Genomic DNA, 25,083 nt, shown 5'->3' on the forward strand with positions numbered 1-25,083 from the left:
ATTACAGACACTATGATATCACACACCATAGAGTACTTAGATGCAGTGTGTATATTACAGACACTATGATATCACACACCATAGAGTACTTGGATGCAGTGTGTATATTACATACACTATGATATCACACACCATAGAGTACTTAGATGCAGTGTGTATATTACATACACTATGATATCACACACCATAAAGTACTTAGATGCCATGTATATTACAGGCACTATGATATCATACACCATAGAGTACTTAGATGCAGTGTGTATAGTACAGACACTATGATATCACACACCATAGAGTACTTAGATGCAGTGTGTATATTACAGACACTATGATATCACACCATAGAGTATACGTACTTAGATGCAGTGTGTATATTACATACACTATGATATCACACACAATAGAGTACTTGGATGCAGTGTGTATATTACATACACTATGATATCACACACCATAGAGTACTTAGATGCAGTGTGTATATTACAGACACTATGATATCATACAACATAGAGTACTTAGATGCAGTGTGTATATTACAGACACTATGATATCACACACCATAGAGTACTTAGATGCAGTGTGTATATTACAGACACTATGATATCACACACCATAGAGTACTTAGATGCAGTGTGTATAGCACAGACACTATGATATCACACACCATAGAGTGCTTAGATGCAGTGTGTATATTACAGACACTATGATATCACACACCATAGAGTACTTGGATGCAGTGTGTATATTACATACACTATGATATCACACACCATAGAGTACTTAGATGCAGTGTGTATATTACAGACACTATGATATCACACACCATAGAGTACTTAGATGCAGTGTGTATATTACAGACACTATGATATCACACACCATAGAGTACTTGGATGCAGTGTGTATATTACATACACTATGATATCACACACCATAGAGTACTTAGATGCAGTGTGTATATTACATACACTATGATATCACACACCATAAAGTACTTAGATGCCATGTATATTACAGGCACTATGATATCATACACCATAGAGTACTTAGATGCAGTGTGTATAGTACAGACACTATGATATCACACACCATAGAGTACTTAGATGCAGTGTGTATATTACAGACACTATGATATCACACACCATAGAGTACTTAGATGCAGTGTGTATATTACAGACACTATGATATCACACACCATAGAGTACTTGGATGCAGTGTGTATATTACATACACTATGATATCACACACCATAGAGTACTTAGATGCAGTGTGTATATTACATACACTATGATATCACACACCATAAAGTACTTAGATGCCATGTATATTACAGGCACTATGATATCATACACCATAGAGTACTTAGATGCAGTGTGTATAGTACAGACACTATGATATCACACACCATAGAGTACTTAGATGCAGTGTGTATATTACAGACACTATGATATCACACCATAGAGTATACGTACTTAGATGCAGTGTGTATATTACATACACTATGATATCACACACAATAGAGTACTTAGATGCAGTGTGTAAATTACATACACTATGATATCACACACCATAGAGTACTTAGATGCAGTGTGTATATTACAGACACTATGATATCATACAACATAGAGTACTTAGATGCAGTGTGTATATTACAGACACTATGATATCACACACCATAGAGTACTTAGATGCAGTGTGTATATTACAGACACTATGATATCACACACCATAGAGTACTTAGATGCAGTGTGTATATTACAGACACTATGATATCATACACCATAGAGTACTTAGATGCAGTGTGTATAGTACAGACACTATGATATCACACACCATAGAGTACTTAGATGCAGTGTGTATATTACAGACACTATGATATCACACCATAGAGTATACGTACTTAGATGCAGTGTGTATATTACATACACTATGATATCACACACAATAGAGTACTTAGATGCAGTGTGTATATTACATACACTATGATATCACACACCATAGAGTACTTAGATGCAGTGTGTATATTACAGACACTATGATATCATACAACATAGAGTACTTAGATGCAGTGTGTATATTACAGACACTATGATATCACACACCATAGAGTACTTAGATGCAGTGTGTATATTACAGACACTATGATATCACACACCATAGAGTACTTAGATGCAGTGTGTATATTACAGACACTATGATATCACACACCATAGAGTACTTAGATGCAGTGTGTATATTACAGACACTATGATATCACACACCATAGAGTACTTGGATGCAGTGTGTATATTACATACACTATGATATCACACCATAGAGTATACGTACTTAGATGCAGTGTGTATATTACATACACTATGATATCACACACCATAGAGTACTTAGATGCAGTGTGTATATTACAGACACTATGATATCACACACCATAGAGTACTTAGATGCAGTGTGTATATTACAGACACTATGATATCACACACCATAGAGTACTTGGATGCAGTGTGTATATTACAGACACTATGATATCACACCATAGAGTATACGTACTTAGATGCAGTGTGTATATTACATACACTATGATATCACACACAATAGAGTACTTAGATGCAGTGTGTATATTACATACACTATGATATCACACACCATAGAGTACTTAGATGCAGTGTGTATATTACAGACACTATGATATCATACAACATAGAGTACTTAGATGCAGTGTGTATATTACAGACACTATGATATCACACACCATAGAGTACTTAGATGCAGTGTGTATATTACAGACACTATGATATCACACACCATAGAGTACTTAGATGCAGTGTGTATATTACAGACACTATGATATCACACACCATAGAGTACTTAGATGCAGTGTGTATATTACAGACACTATGATATCACACACCATAGAGTACTTGGATGCAGTGTGTATATTACATACACTATGATATCACACACCATAGAGTACTTAGATGCAGTGTGTATATTACATACACTATGATATCACACACCATAAAGTACTTAGATGCCATGTATATTACAGGCACTATGATATCATACACCATAGAGTACTTAGATGCAGTGTGTATAGTACAGACACTATGATATCACACACCATAGAGTACTTAGATGCAGTGTGTATATTACAGACACTATGATATCACACCATAGAGTATACGTACTTAGATGCAGTGTGTATATTACATACACTATGATATCACACACAATAGAGTACTTGGATGCAGTGTGTATATTACATACACTATGATATCACACACCATAGAGTACTTAGATGCAGTGTGTATATTACAGACACTATGATATCATACAACATAGAGTACTTAGATGCAGTGTGTATATTACAGACACTATGATATCACACACCATAGAGTACTTAGATGCAGTGTGTATATTACAGACACTATGATATCACACACCATAGAGTACTTAGATGCAGTGTGTATAGTACAGACACTATGATATCACACACCATAGAGTGCTTAGATGCAGTGTGTATATTACAGACACTATGATATCACACACCATAGAGTACTTGGATGCAGTGTGTATATTACATACACTATGATATCACACACCATAGAGTACTTAGATGCAGTGTGTATATTACATACACTATGATATCACACACCATAGAGTACTTAGATGCAGTGTGTATATTACATACACTATAATATCACACACCATAGTGTACTTAGATGCAGTGTGTATATTACAGACACTATGATATCACACACCATAGAGTACTTTGATGCAGTGTGTATATTACAGACACTATGATATCACACACCATAGAGTACTTAGATGCAGTGTGTATATTACATACACTATGATATCACACACCATAGAGTACATAGATGCAGTGTGTATATTACAGACACTATGATATCACACACCATAGAGTACTTAGATGCAGTGTGTATATTACAGACACTATGATATCACACACCATAGCGTACTTAGATGCAGTGTGTATATTACATACACTATGATATCACACACCGTAGAGTACTTAGATGCAGTGTGTATATTACAGACACTATGATATCACACACCATAGAGTACTTAGATGCAATGTATATTACAGTCACTATGATATCACACACCATAGAGTACTTAGATGCAGTGTGTATAGTACAGACACTATGATATCACACACCATAGAGTACTTAGATGCAGTGTGTATATTACAGACACTATGATATCACACACCATAGAGTACTTAGATGCAATGTATATTACAGTCACTATGATATCACACACCATAGAGTACTTAGATGCAGTGTGTATATTACAGACACTATGATATCACACACCATAGAGTACTTAGATTCAGTGTGTATATTACAGACACTATGATATCACACACCATAGAGTACTTAGATGCAGTGTGTATATTACAGACACTATGATATCACACACCATAGAGTACTTAGATGCAATGTATATTACAGTCACTATGATATCACACACCATAGAGTACTTAGATGCAGTGTGTATAGTACAGACACTATGATATCACACACCATAGAGTACTTAGATGCAGTGTGTATATTACAGACACTATGATATCACACACCATAGAGTACTTAGATGCAGTGTGTATATTACAGACACTATGATATCACACACCATAGAGTACTTAGATGCAATGTATATATTACATACACTATGATATCACACACCATAGAGTACTTGGATGCAGTGTGTATATTACAGACACTATGATATCACACACCATAGAGTACTTAGATGCAGTGTGTATATTACATACACTATGATATCGCACACCATAGAGTACTTAGATGCAGTGTGTATATTACATACACTATGATATCACACACCATAGAGTACTTAGATGCAGTGTGTATATTACATACACTATGATATCACACACCATAGAGTACTTATATGCAGTGTGTATATTACATACACTATGATATCACACACCATAGAGTACTTAGATGCAGTGTGCATATTACATACACTATGATATCACACACCATAGAGTACTTATATACAGTGTGTATATTACAGACACTATGATATCACACACCATAGAGTACTTAGATGCAGTGTGTATATTGCATACACTATGATATCACACACCATAGAGTACTTATATGCAGTGTGTATATTACATACACTATGATATCACACACCATAGAGTACTTAGATGCAGTGTGTATATTACATACACTATGATATCACACTCCATAGAGTACTTAGATGCAGTGTGTATATTACATACACTATGATATCACACACCATAGAGTACTTATATGCAGTGTGTATATTACATACACTATGATATCACACACCATAGAGTACTTAGATGCAGTGTGCATATTACATACACTATGATATCACACACCATAGAGTACTTATATACAGTGTGTATATTACAGACACTATGATATCACACACCATAGAGTACTTAGATGCAATGTATATATTACATACACTATGATATCACACACCATAGAGTACATAGATGCAGTGTGTATATTACATACACTATGATATCACACACCATAGAGTACATAGATGCAGTGTGTATATTACAGACACTATGATATCACACACCATAGAGTACTTATATACAGTGTGTATATTACAGACACTATGATATCACACACCATAGAGTACTTAGATGCAATGTATATATTACATACACTATGATATCACACACCATAGAGTACTTAGATGCAGTGTGTATATTACATACACTATGATATCACACACCATAGAGTACTTAGATGCAGTGTGTATATTACATACACTATGATATCACACACCATAGAGTACATAGATGCAGTGTGTATATTACATACACTATGATATCACACACCATAGCGTACTTAGATGCAGTGTGTATATTACAGACACTATGATATCACACACCATAGAGTACTTAGATGCAATGTATATTACAGTCACTATGATATCACACACCATAGAGTACTTAGATGCAGTGTGTATATTACAGACACTATGATATCACACATCATATAGTACCGTATACTTAGATGCAGTGTGTATATTACAGACACTATGATATCACACACCATAGAGTACTTGGATGCAGTGTGTATATTACAGACACTATGATATCACACACCATAGAGTACTTATATACAGTGTGTATATTACAGACACTATGATATCACACACCATAGAGTGCTTAGATGCAGTGTGTATATTACAGACACTATGATATCACACACCATAGAGTACTTGGATGCAGTGTGTATATTACAGACACTATGATATCACACACCATAGAGTACATAGATGCAGTGTGTATATTACAGACACTATGATATCACACACCATAGAGTACTTATATACAGTGTGTATATTACAGACACTATGATATCACACACCATAGAGTGCTTAGATGCAGTGTGTATATTACAGACACTATGATATCACACACCATAGAGTACTTAGATGCAGTGTGTATATTACAGACACTATGATATCACACACCATAGAGAACTTAGATGCAGCGTGTATATTACAGACACTATGATATCACACACCATAGAGTACTTAGATGCAGTGTGTATATTACAGACACTATGATATCACACACCATAGAGTACTTATATACAGTGTGTATATTACAGACACTATGATATCACACACCATAGAGTGCTTAGATGCAGTGTGTATATTACAGACACTATGATATCACACACCATAGAGTACTTGGATGCAGTATGTATAGTACGGACACTATGATATCACACACCATAGAGTACATAGATGCAGTGTGTATATTACATACACTATGATATCACACACCATAGAGTACATAGATGCAGTGTGTATATTACAGACACTATGATATCTCACACCATAGAGTATGTAGATGCAGTGTGTATATTACAGACACTATGATATCACACATCATATAGTACCGTATACTTAGATGCAGTGTGTATATTACAGAGTACCATAATGATGAAATATTCCTTATTGTCACGATCAATTCACTCTGACACTCAATCATGTATCCTCTCATAAATGAAATCTCTGTGGAAACTTAATTATCCATAATACATATATTTCTTGCCAACACTGGTAACACATCTAATTACAAATGTAGTATGGTAAGCATTTCCCAGTGAAAATTAAATGGTCATGGGTTTTGGTCAAAATTCAAGATTGTATATTTTGGCTAATTCACGCCAGTCTTGAAAAGAAATTGTATTCATGTTCCTGTTGACCTTGACTATCACTGAAGTCATTCCTTCATCACATCCATGTGGGTTTGTGTCTTCTTTCTGAATATAAGCAGACATGGTATCATCCTTGATGTAGAATCTCGATGGATGTTTACTTATAGTTCCACAATGTCTTTTCTCATCCCTAGCTAAATGGTCTTCTCATTTTCTGTATTTAAAGAAGAACAAAAAATCAGGTTTTAGTTATCAGCATACATGCCTTGAATGGACTGTCTGGGTATTACAGTTTTGAGTTATGCAGTAAATATGGATTTTGAACTACAAATATGGCCGTCATTTGGTCAAATTTGCATATATCGCAAAACAAAGTGAGTTGCATATGTACCACATGATATGTGGTCACCTATATGAATGAAGCAGCATATTGCATGTCTGAGAAATGACATATTACGGATGGACAGGCAGAATGATGGATGAACAGATGGCGCCCATTCCCCCCATCAATTGCCTTAAGTCAATGTGATTTATCCCAATTAGTAAAGACTTTGTGGCCACTGTCTCCAATGAGGCTGTTCAACAATGTGGTGAGATACACTTTGGTGGTGCTGAATTGACCACAAGAGCACTGAAGAGCAAGTACATTCATTGTGGTGACCATCATAATGCTGAATGACTTGAACATGAAAATCAAATGACTTGAACATGAAAATCAAATGACTTGAACATGAAAATCAAATGACTTGAACATGAAAGAGTACATAAAAATAGTAATTGATAAATGTATTGATGACTTCATAATACCTGACACAACAACAGAAAGAGTGACTACTGGTAATGGCTCTACCGAGATTCATTTGAGTAGTATCAACCAAGACCATGCATACTGTGTTTCTTGTCACAATGATAATACCTACATTAAAATGAAAGATGCTCAGTAAATAACGATGGTAACTATCTGAAACTATACATTTTCAGAAATGTGATTATGATTATTTCATGGTATGTTTTTTTTCATACTGACCTAAAGTGAGTGTGTTTTGGGGGTGACAACACAATTTCATTAATACTATTATTAGTCAATGAAAAAGTGTAACTTTACAATAAACTACAGAGACACGATGTTTCTGAGTGTTTTAGATTCTTCAGATGTAAAACATAAATTCAACAAAATTCTATGCTCCTTACATGTCTTGTTCCTTTTGAAACAAGCCAGTGAAAGAGAGGTATTATAAATCTAAACTCTTAAATCACAGTACTTCACTTTCACTTCATAATATTGTAAAAGACAGGAGGTGATAGGAACATAGAACTTTGTTGAATTTATGTTCACATTCTGATGAATCTAAAACTTTCACATTATGACTCCACATTCTGATGTCAAATCACATTTTCTCATAGGATTTTTTATAGTTCACACCCAAAACATAACCGTTTATGGTGAATGTGAAAAAATCAACAGCACAACAGTAAAAGTCACATACGGTTATTATCATTAGTTATACATGTAAAAGACGTTACAGCATAGAACATCATGCATCCACTAAGTCTTGACTTTGTACTTGGTTTATCCATCCATCATTTTTGTAAGAAAACCAGAATTTTTATGTGAAACACATAATGAAAAAAAACAAGCAATCGGCCCACAAATCTGATGCACTGAAATTGGAGTGAGTTGAAACTGGGTCGAGTTGAAATCTAAACTAATCTTTGACCAACACATAAACGAGATTGTACAAACAGAAAACCGCCTAGTGGGAATAGTATGAAGGATTTTCAAGTTTCTCGACCAGGACACTTTTATATTTCTGTATCATAGACTAATTGGACGTCACCTTGAATATGCCTATTCAGTCTGGACACCATATAAATCAAATCAAATCACAGACAAAAAGTCTTCTTACTTGTCTTTGGTCAAATCAACACCATCGAATCAGTACAAAGAAGAGCTACAGAATTGATCCCAGGAATGAAAGATTTATCATAACTTGACAGACTAAAAGCCTTGAAGTTACCAAGTTTAACTTACAGATGTGTTCTCGGCGACATAATTGAAGTTTATAAATACACACATGGTTTCTACAAAACTCAATCTCCCTCACTATTGTATTGAACCCTTCAACTTGTGGTCACTCTTTCAAGTTGAAGAAACCAAAAACACCATCACTGTATATCCGCCGGTAATTTTTCACTTATAGAGTCTTCCGACCTTGGAATAATTTGTCTGAAGATATTGTGAATACACCGACCATTGATTGTTTCAAATCAAGACTTCATAAATACAGGAAATCAGCACCATTTCAGTATAACTATACCATTGACCCATATTTCAGAAACTACAGCCGTGGAGACTTCACACTTGATTGACACTTACATCTCACCAAATGAAACTTTGTACAGGTCACTGACCTACATCAACAGTACCAAATGATGATGATGATGATGATGATGATGATGATGATGATGATGATGGTGGTGGTGATGAATTGATCCATCACTGTCTGATGTCTACATTGTAACAACTCAACCATTACATTACTAGAGGGATATAACGGTAGTTGCATGAATAAAAGTTATTTTATAACCTTATTTCTGATTTAGATAGTTATCTCATTCAGTGTTCAACATTGATAAATCTACTGCCAAATTTCTAACTTTGTTACATTACAAACATAAACAAGATATCACATATAAAGCCATAGTGACCAGCTTGGTTTCATTATCAAAATCAAAATAAGCGAATTTCTAGGTGACACGCAAGTATCAATCAACACCATATCAAAACTGACGAAAAATTTGATTGGTCAATCTATGGTCTGCTGTCATATTCGGTTCTAAAATGACAATGTAGATTGATGATGAAACTATATGTAGTACCTATATAGGAAATTTGAGTTACATGTAATACACACGAAAAAAAACTTACCGCTACAGATTTATTTTCTCCACATTGTATTCTCGTCATCCATTGTTGATTGCTTCAACTCCAAATAAAGGCTGTGAAGTTGTATGTCAGCATTACCAGTTGTTGAAAGGTGAATGCTAGGCATATCTGACAACTCCATGGATGGCGGCTTTTAGGGGAGAACCATTTGATATGGGGGGGGGGAGGAGGAAATAGGTATGGCAGCAATTTTTGTCCCCATCACTGTGACAGCAATTTTTTTCTATTGTCAATCCTGCATTAAATTATTTTTCCAGATACAGAAGCAATGCAATTTTTTTCTCGGTTACCAATTTTGTAATGTGTGGTTCATAACTACACAGAGAACCTTGCACACCCTGTGACATTCACATGCCTAGGACAGGGGTGTGCACATAGCTGTACCAGCTCAGTTGAGCCACAGGGACTGTATCAGCTATGTGTACAATATCCATGTAACAACTCTGGCCAACACACTAGGTATAAACATACCTAGATTTGTAACTGGTATGCCAACATCAATGTAACATGGATGTGAAAAATAGCAATGCATCATAGGCTTTTACAACATCCATATACAAGAGCTTTTCCCCACAGCCATGTACCAGCTATTTTAGCATAGCTGTAATATAGGTATTTCCCACAGCCATTTACCATCTATGTGAGCAATGCTAGTCAGATATGAACAAACGGGTTGCTACTGTAACAGGGTATTATTCCGCCATAGCTGTTACATGTACACTGCATGTGCACAACTGTGTGCTAGATATGCAGTACTGGGATGTGCAAAACAGTCATGGCACAGAGGCGGTATTCCACATCCATTCAACAGGTTTATTTTTCACAACCATGTACCAGGTCTGTGGAAAAATATACCCTGTATCAGGGCCATGACGCACACAGCTGGTATAGCTGTGCTCTTCTTCCTAGCACTAGGATGTCCTAGGATGTTCCCTGTATAAACCTACATGTCACTGGTTCACAACTAACTTGTTCTGTGTAAGTAGCAATAAGTAGCAGTTAACAATCCATGCTTCTATTTACGATAGGTAGCTGGTAAAAAAATCCATGAGGAGTTGCCTAATCACTTGGCTAACTGACCTTTAAACCAATTTATTATTACCAAACAAAATAATCAAGTTTGAACCAACCTTGGAAAATGCTTCCACTTATTAACAAACTTGATCTAACAACCCACAGTTGGTTATATGGTAAACGCAATGTCATACACTTATTTAATATTGATAGTGTTAGGAATCCCCTTCCCTTTATTACTAACGGCACTTTTCAGGGCCACCACATCCTCCAAAAAGAGAACTACCAAACTACTAAACTATAGTTTCAACAAATAAAATCTTCACAAGACAAACACACGAAACACACTTTGAACACTTTGGTAAAAATTATAAATAAATACAAGAGAAAATACAAACGATGGTTTTCCTCTAGTAGCCTCTGTTTGTAGATGTCTACAAACAAACATGTGTTTGTAGTATGGACTCACCAGCTTCTCAAGAGATAGCTGACATCGCATTCCACAAACTTGAGTGTCGCATTATTGAAACATACATGGATAAAATACCACCACTTTGGACTTGTTCTGTGTACATTGTAAGTAGCAATAAGTAGCAGTTAACAATCATTAAAAGTTTCGTCGGTCAGCTCAGAAACGGAAGTGCTATGCCGTGATTTACAAAGGTCATAGGTTCAAACAAACCAAAAGGTTGGATATCAAGCCTCACACAAACTAGTCTAGTTCCTCCTATACAGTATCAATCATAAGGATTTATACAATGTGTGGTTATAGAAACCACATTCTGGTCATCCAGACTACACCAAACCGACTGACACTTTTCAGTACCTCCACAGACACCCAAACACATGTCACCTAAATTCAGCCTTTAATGGTTGTTATTAAATTGAAACAATGAGGTATGAACGTGCAGTAACGAAGACGATTTCAAAATCATATTGAAATTCTTCATAAACAAATTGACACAAGAGGATGCAACAAATCAGAAGTGATTCGCTCATTAGGTCCATTATGAGAATAGGGAGACATTTCTAAAATCAACTCAAGAGATTCCTCTAGTCTTCAAAACAACATATATAGTCCCAACATCAAAGCGTCTAAACTAAAAGGCGCATTAACAAAACATTGGGAACTGCTAGAAAATAATGTAACCTTGAACCAACTCTACCTGACCAAACCAATCATAGCACAGAATAGAACGAAACAAAAATCTTAAAGACATACTTCTCACAACTAAACTGAAGTCCTCTGCCTCTAAAAGCAAGACTAAAAATAGCCTTGCTGATCATAATGTGATTGAAATACTAGCATCTCTGCTTGAGAAACAATATTAAATTTTTAGCCAAACAAATGCGAGAATGCTGTCTTGTTGGACATAACTGCGACTGATGAAGGACTCCAACAGCCGGTCCCAAACGTCTTAAAATAACGGTAAACTAGGTATCGACCAGGGGACTTATCGCCAATGTCTTCCCTGCTAACCTACACTTATACCAGGGTCAATAACCTTGACAAACCGGTCACTTGGCTAACTGAACTTTAAACCAATTTATCATACCAATTTAACAAAATAATCAGCTTTGGAAAATGCTTCCACTTATTAACAAACTTGAATTAACAACCCTGTGGTTATATGGTAAACGCAATGTCATAAACTTATTTAATATTGATGGTGTTCGGAGTCTCCTTCCTTTTCTTACCGCCCAAATTTAGCTGATTTCAGCACATCACAACAATATTTTTTTTTTACTTTCTGTCTGTTTGAACATTTTTTTTTCTCAAGCTATTATGGGATCAATTTGTTTTCCTCCACTTGCTGACAACTGTTTTTCTCAACCCCCCCCCCCCCTCGAAATTAATTAATAGTTCACCCCTTAGGACCTCTGACTCTCACCGAATCAGCTTGCTTCCTCTATTTCGAACACCAATCTCGCAACCTGATTCGCTCGTCGAAATGGATTTAGAGAGAGGTCTTGGCGGCGACAGTAGGGAGCCCTCCATGACGTTCTCAGGAGAGGGAACATATGCATATGAGTGAGTGCTTCCGCGTCTTTCCTAGCTAGCAATGGATATCAATCGGTCGTCTGCTCATGCTCGCGCTTTATTTTGAAAGTGCGCCACCAACATCGATGTAAGGTAAAGCAGGACGATACGGTTCGGCACACGACCCAATGTTGTTCCACAGTGAGAAAGACTAGATTTTCAGGAGTTTCAAGTGTTTGTATTGATACTTTCGTTGAATCTGAAGATTATTACATCAAAGGGAGGCGGTGAACACTGAACATACACATCACCAGTAAGCTTCATTGCAAAACTATACAGTTACGATCGTTCGCTCACCTTTCACGCACATACATTGCTTATGTGTACGTAATATACTAATAATACATCATTGTACATTGCACAATTTGTATCCCATATTGTTATTCAATTATAAATATCCATAATCATAGCTTTATTGTTCCATGATGCCGATGACTCATGTAATTTGCACATAATTTGAAATTGCAGACAGGTAACCTCTTTGTATATTTGAAATCCATGTCGTCAAAATTTGAACTTGCCTCACTGAACAATAGTAGTGTGTACTTGCACCGGACAATAATGTAAAGAAGAAATGGAAAAACAAGTACTACAAAGAATAGTTTTTTTGTTTTTTTTTAAATATTCTCAGTTTAAAATGAATTAGTACATTTGATTAGATATCTCCCCTTTGTTGTAAATTTTTCATTAGGACATAAAAATTGTTCAATATCAGTTCTGTACAATTAATTTCAATAGTATATTAAAGCTATAACAGTAATACCAATATATATTTGTTATTTATAATGTAATGTGAGGTAAAATATGAAATAAATTACTGACACTATTCAACATTGTTTTTACAATTCATTTGACAGTTGTTTGTTATTGCATGTACAGGAAATTATTTGTAAGCAAAGAGAATGAATACAAGTTACAAGTGACTAAATCCAAGTCACAATTTGAAACTTCATATATTGTTACAATTCACCCCACATTGACCTAGGATTACAAGTTAGGTGTTAATCGCAGTTGTCTGGCCTAGAACCAAAGAATAATCCTTTGTAATCCTCCTGATTCAACTGATAAGATAAACACTGATGTATGACCTGGGGATTGAAACCCTTGCCATTGATTACTAGTATTTAAAATCATTTCCTGTACATACTGTGTAACAGATGTTGATGATCAGATCACATTATATTTAGTGTTTTAGTTCTCTACTATTTATTGAGTAACAGAGACTGACATAGTTTCCTCTTCTTTTCTTTTTTAACTACAACAAAACACATTCATATGACCGTTTTGAAAGTTCTTAGCTTTCTAGTATACTATTAAATCTATTAAATCTATCAATGGCGTTGTAGCACAACTGTACCATACAGTTTTAAAAATGTGTAATACACGGTGAGCCATTTGAGGTACAAGTGGTCATTTGCACATTTACATACATTTTTGAATGATTATTAAATTGTCTATTAATCCCTATTGTTATCTGTACAATATATGTGATCATTTGGCTGTTGCTATGGGTGTGGTCTCGTTGCTAGGCACATTTGCATATATTTTAGAAAGCTTATTCATTTTTCTATCAATTCTTGTTATCTTTACAATATACATGATTATTTGGCTGTTGCTATGGGCATGGTCTTGTTTCTAGGCAAATATATGTACATTTTCGAACGATAATTCAATTGTCTATTAATTCCTATTGTTATCTTTGCATAATATTATCAATTGGCTGTTGCTATGGGCGTGGTCTTGTTGCTAGGCACATTTGCATACATTTTTTGAATATTTATTCAACTGTGACTATCAATCCCAGTGGTTATATTTGTGAAATACATCTAGTCACCGTTTGGCTGATGCTATAGTTATGGTTGCTAAGGATATTTCCATACATTTTTAGCACAACTTAAGTGAGGTTCATTAGTGCTATAGGGATCGCCCAGCATCTGTCTGTCTGTCTATCTGTGTGTGTGGATGTGTGTGTGTGTGTGTGTAAATAACTTAAAGTAAAAATACCACTAATGGCACTATAGCACAACTGTACAGTTTATAAAAATGTTTATCCGTATGCTAGTCCATGCTAACAATAGGTGTTCATTTGTTGAATGGCTATCAACTTGCCTATCCAACCATGTTGCTATCTTTGTGATAAACGTGATCATTTGACTTTTGCTATGGGCGTGGTCTTCTTGCTAGGCACATTTGCATACTTTTTTGAATGTTTATTCAATTGTCTATTAATCTCTGTTGTTATCTTCGCAATACATACGTGATCATTTGTCTGTTGCTTTGGGCGTGGTCTTGTTGCTAGGAACATTTGTTGATTGTTTATGCATTTGTCTTTCAATTCCTGTTATCTTTGCAATATACATGATTATTTTCCTGTTGCTATGGGCGTGGTCTTGTTGATAGGCAACTTTACATACATTTGTTGAATGTTTATTCATTTGTCTATTAATCCCTGTTGATATCTGTGAAATACACTACCGTTTGGCTGCTGTTATGGGCGTGGTCATGGTTGCTACGGATATTTGCATAATTTTTTGAATGTTTACTCACTTGCCTACCAGATGATGTTGTTATTTGACCAAAATATAGTGCCAATTGGTTGTTGCTAAGGGCGTGGTCATGGTTGCTAGGCCCAATTGTGTCAAAATATGTTGAAGAAAACCTGCAGAATAACACTTTTAAAAATATCTCACCAAGTTTCAGTCTCATTGACCAAGTACTTTTTGAGATATAAATTTTTGACCAAAATTCACATTTTTACACCTAATCTGCATATTGCTGATGAGATCATCATATGGTTATTATTTCTTCACCTATACACCCACAGATGCATCCCTGTTAAATTTCAGCCCAATCTGCTGAGTAATTTTGGAATTATAGGTTTTTGACCAAAAATACACATTTTTAGCCCTAATTTGCATATTTCTGAGGAATCATCATGTCATGAACAAATCTTAATTTACCCACCTTTAAGAATGTTCTCACCAAATTTCATGCCAATCTGCCCAGTAGTTTTGGAGTTTAAATTTTTTGACCAAAAATGATATTTTTTTTACCCAAAACCCACATCTCTGATGGATTCATTTTCATTTTTACAATTTTTCAACTAGACACCAGAAGTAACATGACCACCAAATATCAAGGCAATTGGTCCAGCGGTTTTTGACTTTAAGTTGTTCACACACACACACACACACACACACACACACACACACAGACAGACACTTTGCCATGCCTATAGCACTACTGAACCTTATCAGTTCAGTTGTGCTAAAAAGACAAATTACAACAATTTGGGAAGGGTCAAAACAGGTGTATATATATATTCAGGCCATAGATATATATGTTGGTGTATATTTTGCAATACATAGGTCATTTTAACACATTGAAAGTATGAAGTAAACAAACAAATAATAATAGCAAAGACATAAAACACAACATGTATCTCATACTATCTTAACATAGCACATTTTTAAGAACAGGCAAAGTCAGAGAGGCCAAGCCAAAATGATTTGGTCTCATGCCATTTTGTTATTTGTGTGATTTTTTAAACCAAATTTACTGTGCAGCTATAGTTTAATTTACCTAACAGCATACACAGGGAACCTTGCACACCCCTGTAACATTCATATACCTAGGGACAGCATTGTGCAAATAGCTGTACCATATCAGTGGAGCCACAGGGGCTGTACCAGCTATGTGTACAATATCCCTGTAACAGCTCTGGCCAACACACTAGGTGTAACATACTGTACCTAGATTTGACATATGTATGACACTGGTATGGTAACATTAATGTAACACGGATGTGAAAAAATAGCAATGCAGCATAATTAATTTATGTTTTTACAACATCCATGTACAAGTGCTTTTTCCCACAGCCATATACAAAATATTTTAGCATAGCTGTAACATAGGTATTTCCCACAGCCATGTACCAGCTATGTGAGCAATGCTGGTCAGATATGAACAAAATGGTTGCTACAGGGTATTATTCCACCATAGCTGTTACATGTATGTGCACAACTGTGTGCTAGGTATGCAGTATACACAACTATGGTACTCGGATGTGCAAAACAGTCTTGGCACAGGGAAGGTATTCCACATACATCCAACAAGCATATTTTTCACAACCATGTACCAGGGCTGTGGAAACATTTACCCTTTCAAGGGATTGTGAGGCACATAGGTGGTACATAGCTGTGCTCTTCTTCCTAGCACTAGGATGTGGTCACATCCTAGCAATATGATGTACACATCCTGCTAGGATGTACAAGGTTCCAAGGTGTAATGATGCTATTTCGGAATTCCTTTCCTTAAAAGTTGTATTTTTTAATATTAATAAATATATTTACATATATACCTGAAACTGTCCTATAATACCTTTATATGGTGACCACCGACCTTGCATTTTGTACTGACCAATGCAACTACCCTATATCATAAATCTATCCTGAAAGTTCAGACACAAATTACATTTGCAAGTACAGCCTGTTTTATTGACAAACATTGCGCCCCCAGTGGCGAGATTTACAGTCCTGTTTTTTGAGGTCGAAATTTATCTATTTTAGAAAAATTATTCCTGTTTTGTTACTTTTGGGGATTTTTTTACCAAATTCGATATGTGTGTATTTGTTAGCATGTCAAATAACATATTACTTGTTATTGTTGGAAAATTTTGTTTCACTTTTTATTTATTTAAATTTTTATTATTATATATTTTTTATAAATTTTATCAATTCACGTCCAATTTTTACAAACTACATCCCCACCAAGCATCAAATTAGTCCCACTAGTTTCAGATATTAAAATTTATGCACAGACAGAAAGACAGAAATATGGATATGTTACCATGTCTAAAGCTTGGTAACATCTTATTGTTTAGTTGTGCAAAAATACTGTGTTTTCAAGTGACCTTTGTAGGGATTAACCGTGGTTCCTCAGAAGAGCAGGGACAATAGTAATCCATAGTATCTATTTTGTGCGATACAGTTGGTATGAAATATGAGATACAGGTAATAGTATGAGTTTGGGTTTGGAGGTCTCAGAGGATACCATTTTATACACAGTCCTCTCCCTACAGGTCTGCTGATCTCTATTTGTTGTATTTTCTCTACGTAGTCTTTTTTTCCAAGCCATGTTTCAATATACAGTGGTGCCAAACATAAAACTTTATTGTGCATGCGAGAGCAGATGAATTTTTAATAGCCGAGGGAAATTGATTCTGACTGAGTAGCACTTGACCCCAAAGCCATGCTATAGGGTCTATGATAACACCCAGGATGAAACATGGATGTCATAGTAACTTGATGATCATATTGAAAATAAAATAGCGTGCCTGATTTAGAGAGCTTTTGACAAAGTTTTGTCAAGAAACACGCTCAGATTTTCCAATTCACATGGTACCTCACAGATTTACTCCATATTGACTAATTCAGTGATGAACAATTGAGTATCGAATCCTGGCAGGCTTGTAGGTTATTTAGCCAAACACAATTAAATATATTTAATATTCTTTTCATGTTTATAGCATTTTTATTGTAAAGGCAGAAGATGTTTATGATATATGCTTGAAATTGCTACAAAATGGTTGTAAGACTGTCAAGATTAAAACTACTTTAACAAAATATCTATCAGATTTAGCACTATGGCAGATGATTAACTTTTAGAGAATTGTATGCAAATCATTAAAATGTCTATAAAACTTCTATAGATGAATTTGTGTAAAGCATGTAAAAATCAAACTAATTAAAAATATTTTAGAATTTCTATAATAGTCTACAAAAGCTCTATAAAACCTTTTTGTAAGTGTAACTGTTTTTAGTCCCGCGGACGAAGTCCGAAACAGGGACTTATGGATTGGGTTCCGCCTGTCCGTCCGTCCGTCCGTGCGTGCGTCCGTCCGTCCGTCCGCAGCTGTTTCTTGGAGATGCCTGGACCGATTTTTTTCAAACTTGGTACAGGGGCAACATATTATGGCATACATATGCACGTCAATTTGTTTTATGATACGATCCAATATGGCCGCCTAGCAACCATTTTGTTTGCGAAATTTCCCTGTCTAAAGCCATAACTCAGACATGCTTTAACAGATCTCATTCAAAGTTGGTATTAGGACAGTGTTCTATGACATACATGTGCATATTCATTGTTGTCATGATACAATCCAATATGGCCGCCTAGCAGCCATTTTGTTTGTGAATTTTCATGTCCAAAGCCATAACTCAGACATGCTTGAACAGATCTCATTCAAAGTTGGTATTAGGACAGTGTTCTATGACATGCATGTGCACATCCATTTTCATTGTGATACGATCCAATATGGCTGCCTGGTAGCCATTTTGTTTGTGAATTTTCATGTCCATGCGCAAAGCCATAACTCAGACATGCTTGAACAGATCTCATTCAAAGTTGGTATTAGGACAGTGTTCTATGACATACATGTGTATATCCATTTTCGTCGTGATACAATCCAATATGGCTGCCTGCCAGCCATTTTGTTTGTGAATTTTCCATGTCCAAAGCCATAATTAAACTCAGACAGGCTTGAACAGATCTCATTCAAAGTTGGTATTAGGACAGTGTTCTATGACATACATGTGCATATCTATTTTCGTTGTGATACGATCCAATATGGCTGCCTGGCAGCCATTTTGTTTGCGAATTTTCATGTCCAAAGCCATAATTAAACTCAGACAGGCTTGAACAGATCTCATTTAAAGTTGGTATTAGGACAGTGTTCTATGACATACATGTGCATATCCATTTTCGTCGTGATACGATCAAATATGGCTGCTTGGCAGCCATTTTGTTTGTGAATTTTCCATGTCGAAAGCCATAACTCAGACTCCATTTTCATCATGATATGATCCCCCATACCCAACCAATCCTTTATTGTTGGAGGCATATTCCATGTCCAACAAGCACACACAACATATCTAAGTCTGTTTGTTTTAGGTTCACAAATGTTGTTGCGTGATCAGAGTAGTGATAATTCCTTAAAACCCAATCATAGCGGGGACTATGTCATTATCAATGACTTGTTTTTTAATGAAAATATGTAAGTACTTACCTTATCAACTTGACAAATTACAGTAAAATATTCTCTTATGTCACATTGGGATGTGTGTACACGTCACAGAGTAGATAAAGAAGATATTATCTCATCTAAAGCCAACTTACTCTCTCAACTGCATTTACTTGGGCCCCAGCTTCCAGCAACAATTTACAGATATCCAAATGCCCTTTGATAGCTCCCCAATGTAGACTTGTCCATTCATCCTATAATTAAAGGATACAATTTACTAATCCTCTTGTTATAATATTGCAATGTATTATATCAATAATTATGATTGTAATCTCTTTGTGTAAATATACAAATATTTTCTTGAAATGTTTCCTAAGTCTCATTATTATTATTATATAGATTGATTAATGAGTAGGGTCAGTAATTGTGAGTGACTGTCGGGTCCCACAGCCGCCGACCACCGTGAGCTGGATCCTGCTGTTGACAAAATGAAGAATGCACACACGCAACCACTTGTTTGTAATTTGCTGACTCAACATCTTAGTTTTCACTAGATAAGATTATACAAAATCCGCTTCACTCTCTAGAAATTCATTTGGCATGGGTAGCATTTAAAAAAAAACACAAAGAGAACACAACAAATACTAATACAAATACTTGGTTTCCAGGGATCTCTGTCTATGTGAATGTTGATATGCCTAGATTGCTATGGGCAGTTATGACTTCATATTTCTGATTGTGAACTTGACAACTTCAAAACAAGGCCACATGGCTGAAACTAAGTGCAATGTTTTCTGGAAGTACTCAGTGCTTGCATTGAATGTGGTAGAATAAAAAAATTCAATCAATGAAATAGGATCCTTCCAATTGTCTATTGACTTTCATTACCTCAAAACAAGCTGTACCCAAATGAAATATGCATAAAATACACATAAATCATAAGTTCAACATGTGTATTTCTCTGTGCTCTAGGTAAACAGGATTTCGTAAGCCGAGCCAACAATGTATTGTGGGTAATGTCTTATACTGCGTAGGACTTGGTAGGGGAAACCCGTGATAAATCAATGAAGAAAGAAACCTACTGTGCCCCAGGTAAATCAACAGTTCCAAGTGGGCCCTCTAGGCCCCCTGGAACTATCAGCACATACAGACAAACTAACGACAGAAACCTGAACGTCTAAATATAGATAAAATTATACAAAGCAGATAATATAGTCTCTGTTACCCAGACTCTTGCCATAGAGGGCTCCATCCCAAGCAGTGGTGGATCCCTCAATGGCAAGAGTCTGGGTAATCAAGACTAACATAAATGTTGCATCAAAGGTTGGTGCAAAAGAATCAGGTCAGATGATGGGTATATTCTATGCTTTGTAACTGTGGATTATTTCCATCATTGGGTGTGCACCTGATACAACAGCAGACGGACGTGTTTTCTCTGTGCTCCTGAAACATAAAGCTATCCAGTACACCTTTGAATCAACTCCTGCCAATTGAACTGGTATTCTAACTTCCTGATTTGAATACCTGTGGTACGGCAGTTGAAGTCTACCGAAGGAACCTAAAGTAAACATGTCAAGTGCCGTAATTTAACATATGTCATTTAGTACGGTGATAAGTTATTCAGTAGTAGCCCAATGTCATAGCCACTGCCATTTTGTCAAGTTGCATTCCAGTAACCAGAAAAGCTGCTTGCTACTCTTAATCTGTTAGAGTTCTCAATGTGTCGTGTCATGTGAGTGATGTAACTGTCCTAAGTTGGAAGCTTCTTGCTATTGTTTTCCTGTTTTTAAGCTGTTTACTTTACTACCGACATTTTCACTCAACCCGTCCTATTTTTAACTTTGATGTTTCCTGTGTAATTCAAATGTTCAATTGATACAGTAAATAAGTTCCTATCATATTCAATGTACAGGGTACTATACCACTACAATTCCACGGGTATCTGCACTAACCCTGTACTACTTATACCAGTCCAATCATGTCTCTTGCAATGTCCCGACCAATGAGAACAAAGAAACCTCCACAAATTTACACTCCTTCAAAATCAAAATATCTTGACGGTAACAGAACTAACACCAAGTATTCAATGAATACCAGAAAAACCATTACCAAGAAAAATGAAGCAGCTTCAAGAGTATTACATTGTGAAACTGAAATAATTGGAGGTGGTGTTGTACTAACTTTATCTGCTGCTGCATGTGAGCTCATAAAGAACTGTTTTGTTGACTACTATAAAGATAAACATACTACAACACATTCAAAGATATATAATAATGGTCTTGAATGTGAACGTTCTCTATCAATTAAAGCATCTCCACGTGGCAAACAGCTCTTGAGAATCAACCTATATCACACAACATTAAAATTATGATAAACGGAAGCAAAATAGACCAGTTCCTAGTTAATGATCTCCATTATATCTCACAAGTGCTATAATATAACTTTCCTGATTTAAAACAAATCAATAAAATGACTGAAGAAAAATGCACAAGCTATCTTGCATCAGAAATCAGTGAACAATATACCAAATTCCAAAAGAAAAGGATGTCCAAGAGTAACTCACCAGGTAGTACCAAAAATACACATAATACAACCCTTCATCCAGCAGATACAATCATGATTACCAATGAAACTCAACAAGATCAACAATATCAACAACTTCAACAATTTCATAAAGGATCTGATATACAGCATAATAATGGATCAACAACTACACAAAACAATGATAAAACAAAGACATTGGATGCTCAAAATTTACATTATCACCTCCAGTCACCTGTATCTAACCCTCCACATGATACATCATACAGCACAACTCATGATGGAAATGATAGTACAAGCATACATGTTATAATATGTGCAGTATGTAAAAACATCAATGGTAATCCACCATCAATCCAATGTTCTAAATGCTCTTCTTGGTTGCATCTCCAGTGCTAGAATCTCCCCCTAAACTCTCCAAATGTAATAAATGAAGACATGACATATGACTGTCAAACATTCTGCAAAGTCAAAGAATACCAATGGAATACAATACTTTTTAAGAATCAATCTTGTTTGACAATGACCACCCCTGCCAAAAAGGAACAGCTTGTATCTACTGCAACTAACACCGATATCATAGACTTTGAAAAAAAATTCAACAAAAGGACAAGAAGATTAAAGAATTAGAAAAGAAACTCTCACAAAAAGACTTTGGGATAAAAGATAAGAGCCAACAGACTAATTACACCGGAGACTATATTTTAAAACTGGAACAGAAAATCCAAGAACTCGAGAAATCAAATCGTTTACTTAAACTGGAAATAACCACCTTTACAAAGTAGCAAATGCAACCAGAATGATATTCAACAAACTGAGTACAATCAAGCACAGCAGTATTATCCTCATCATCAACAAAACTTTTCACCATATAGTACTTGTCAACAGTACAACAACCAGAGAATTCGGCTAGACGTTCATGTAATGATAACACCTCAATATTACTCAGACTCTCCAGTATTGAAAAAAAGATACAACAACTTCACATATCTACTTTAGAGAAAAATCTGGAAAAAATTTCCATGGTCATCATGATGGCAACCAACGACGTTGTCAGACAGGTTACCGTCAACCTAACCAACAGCACAGACAGTATATATAAATGAATCATCCCAAACAAATATAACATCTCCAGAGAGCAACGATGTAAGAACACAGAACTATCCAATATCTTGTGTATGTAAACCTGTTCTTAGTACTATGCCAGACACTCAACAGAGCTATATATCTAGAGGAGCAACGTGAACAAACAACAACAACACAGATTTCAACAAGAGGTAACAATCAATGATTGTGTAGTCACGTGTCATCGAAAAACACAAAGAAGACGATGAAGGAACTCCAACAAAATCATTCTACCAGCCCTTTACGTAACAAGCAAACATGAAATACCAACATTCAACAGATTAAAATAGCATCCTTTAACATCAAGAACATCAAAACTAATGCCAACCATACTGCGAGAATTTTACATCAAGTACATATATTATGCCTACAAAAACATTGGCTATATGAATTCAAGAAACCAGTTATAAATGTACTTTTTCCAACTCACACAGTTTTTAGTAAATTTGATGACCACCATTCCTCCAACTCAGAGGCCAAGAGGCTTTGGTGGTGTTGCAATAATATGGAATGGGCAGTTAGACAGTATAATATCACAACCCATCCTGATAGATCCACTAACATCTGCATGATTACTATCAAGAGTAAAACACCAATTTGTTTAATTAAAGTGTACATGCCATCAAGAAATTCAATTATTTGGAGAATTCAAGTTTTATTATGTACTTGACGAATTAGCTGAAATAATCGATACGTTTTCGTACCATTTCAGAATTGTTAATGCTGGAGATATCAATGATTCATTACACCGCAATCCTTCTACTACTCGTGATAGCAAATTCCAAGCCTTTTGTAGGGTCATCTACTCTTATTAAACAGTAACTATCCAATTAAAGATACATTTCTACATGACAATATGAATGACACATCACCAATAGACTATATTCTTGAACAATCCAGTAATGGCCCTAGATGTCTACAACATATTCATATCTATGATGACAGTGCTGATAACTTATCTGACCATGTTCCTGTTAAAGCTACAACTAGTTTACATCCTTACCCACAAATGAACAGCAACTGTGCCATTTCCCCTAAGGAGCCAACAAAAAGTGACCTTCCACCTAAAGTTATCTGGGAAAAATCAACAATGATATCTACTTTGACAAACTTAGACTGTATCTACCCAGATTTATAGCAGAACTTGAAACCAACCATGACATTGATAACTATACTTATACCCTTATAA

At 35.6% G+C, this 25,083-nt stretch overlaps 1 protein-coding gene across 1 annotated transcript in view; it reads right to left on the bottom strand.

Annotated features, from left to right (window-relative positions):
- Positions 1-7,049: 7,049 nt before the first annotated feature.
- The window catches only part of LOC144450387 (putative palmitoyltransferase ZDHHC13), a 248,453-nt gene continuing 230,419 nt past the window's right edge, over positions 7,050-25,083 (bottom strand). Inside the window, exons 12-13 of the mRNA XM_078140990.1 lie at positions 20,384-20,482; positions 7,050-7,416 (exon numbers count right to left, since the gene is read on the bottom strand). Coding sequence (XP_077997116.1) covers positions 7,393-7,416; positions 20,384-20,482 — 123 coding nt within the window. The 3' untranslated portion in view covers positions 7,050-7,392. The remainder of the gene's footprint in view (positions 7,417-20,383; positions 20,483-25,083) is intronic.

The sequence above is a fragment of the Glandiceps talaboti genome, chromosome 19 (assembly GCF_964340395.1).
Source record: "Glandiceps talaboti chromosome 19, keGlaTala1.1, whole genome shotgun sequence".
Lineage (NCBI taxonomy): Eukaryota > Metazoa > Hemichordata > Enteropneusta > Spengelidae > Glandiceps > Glandiceps talaboti.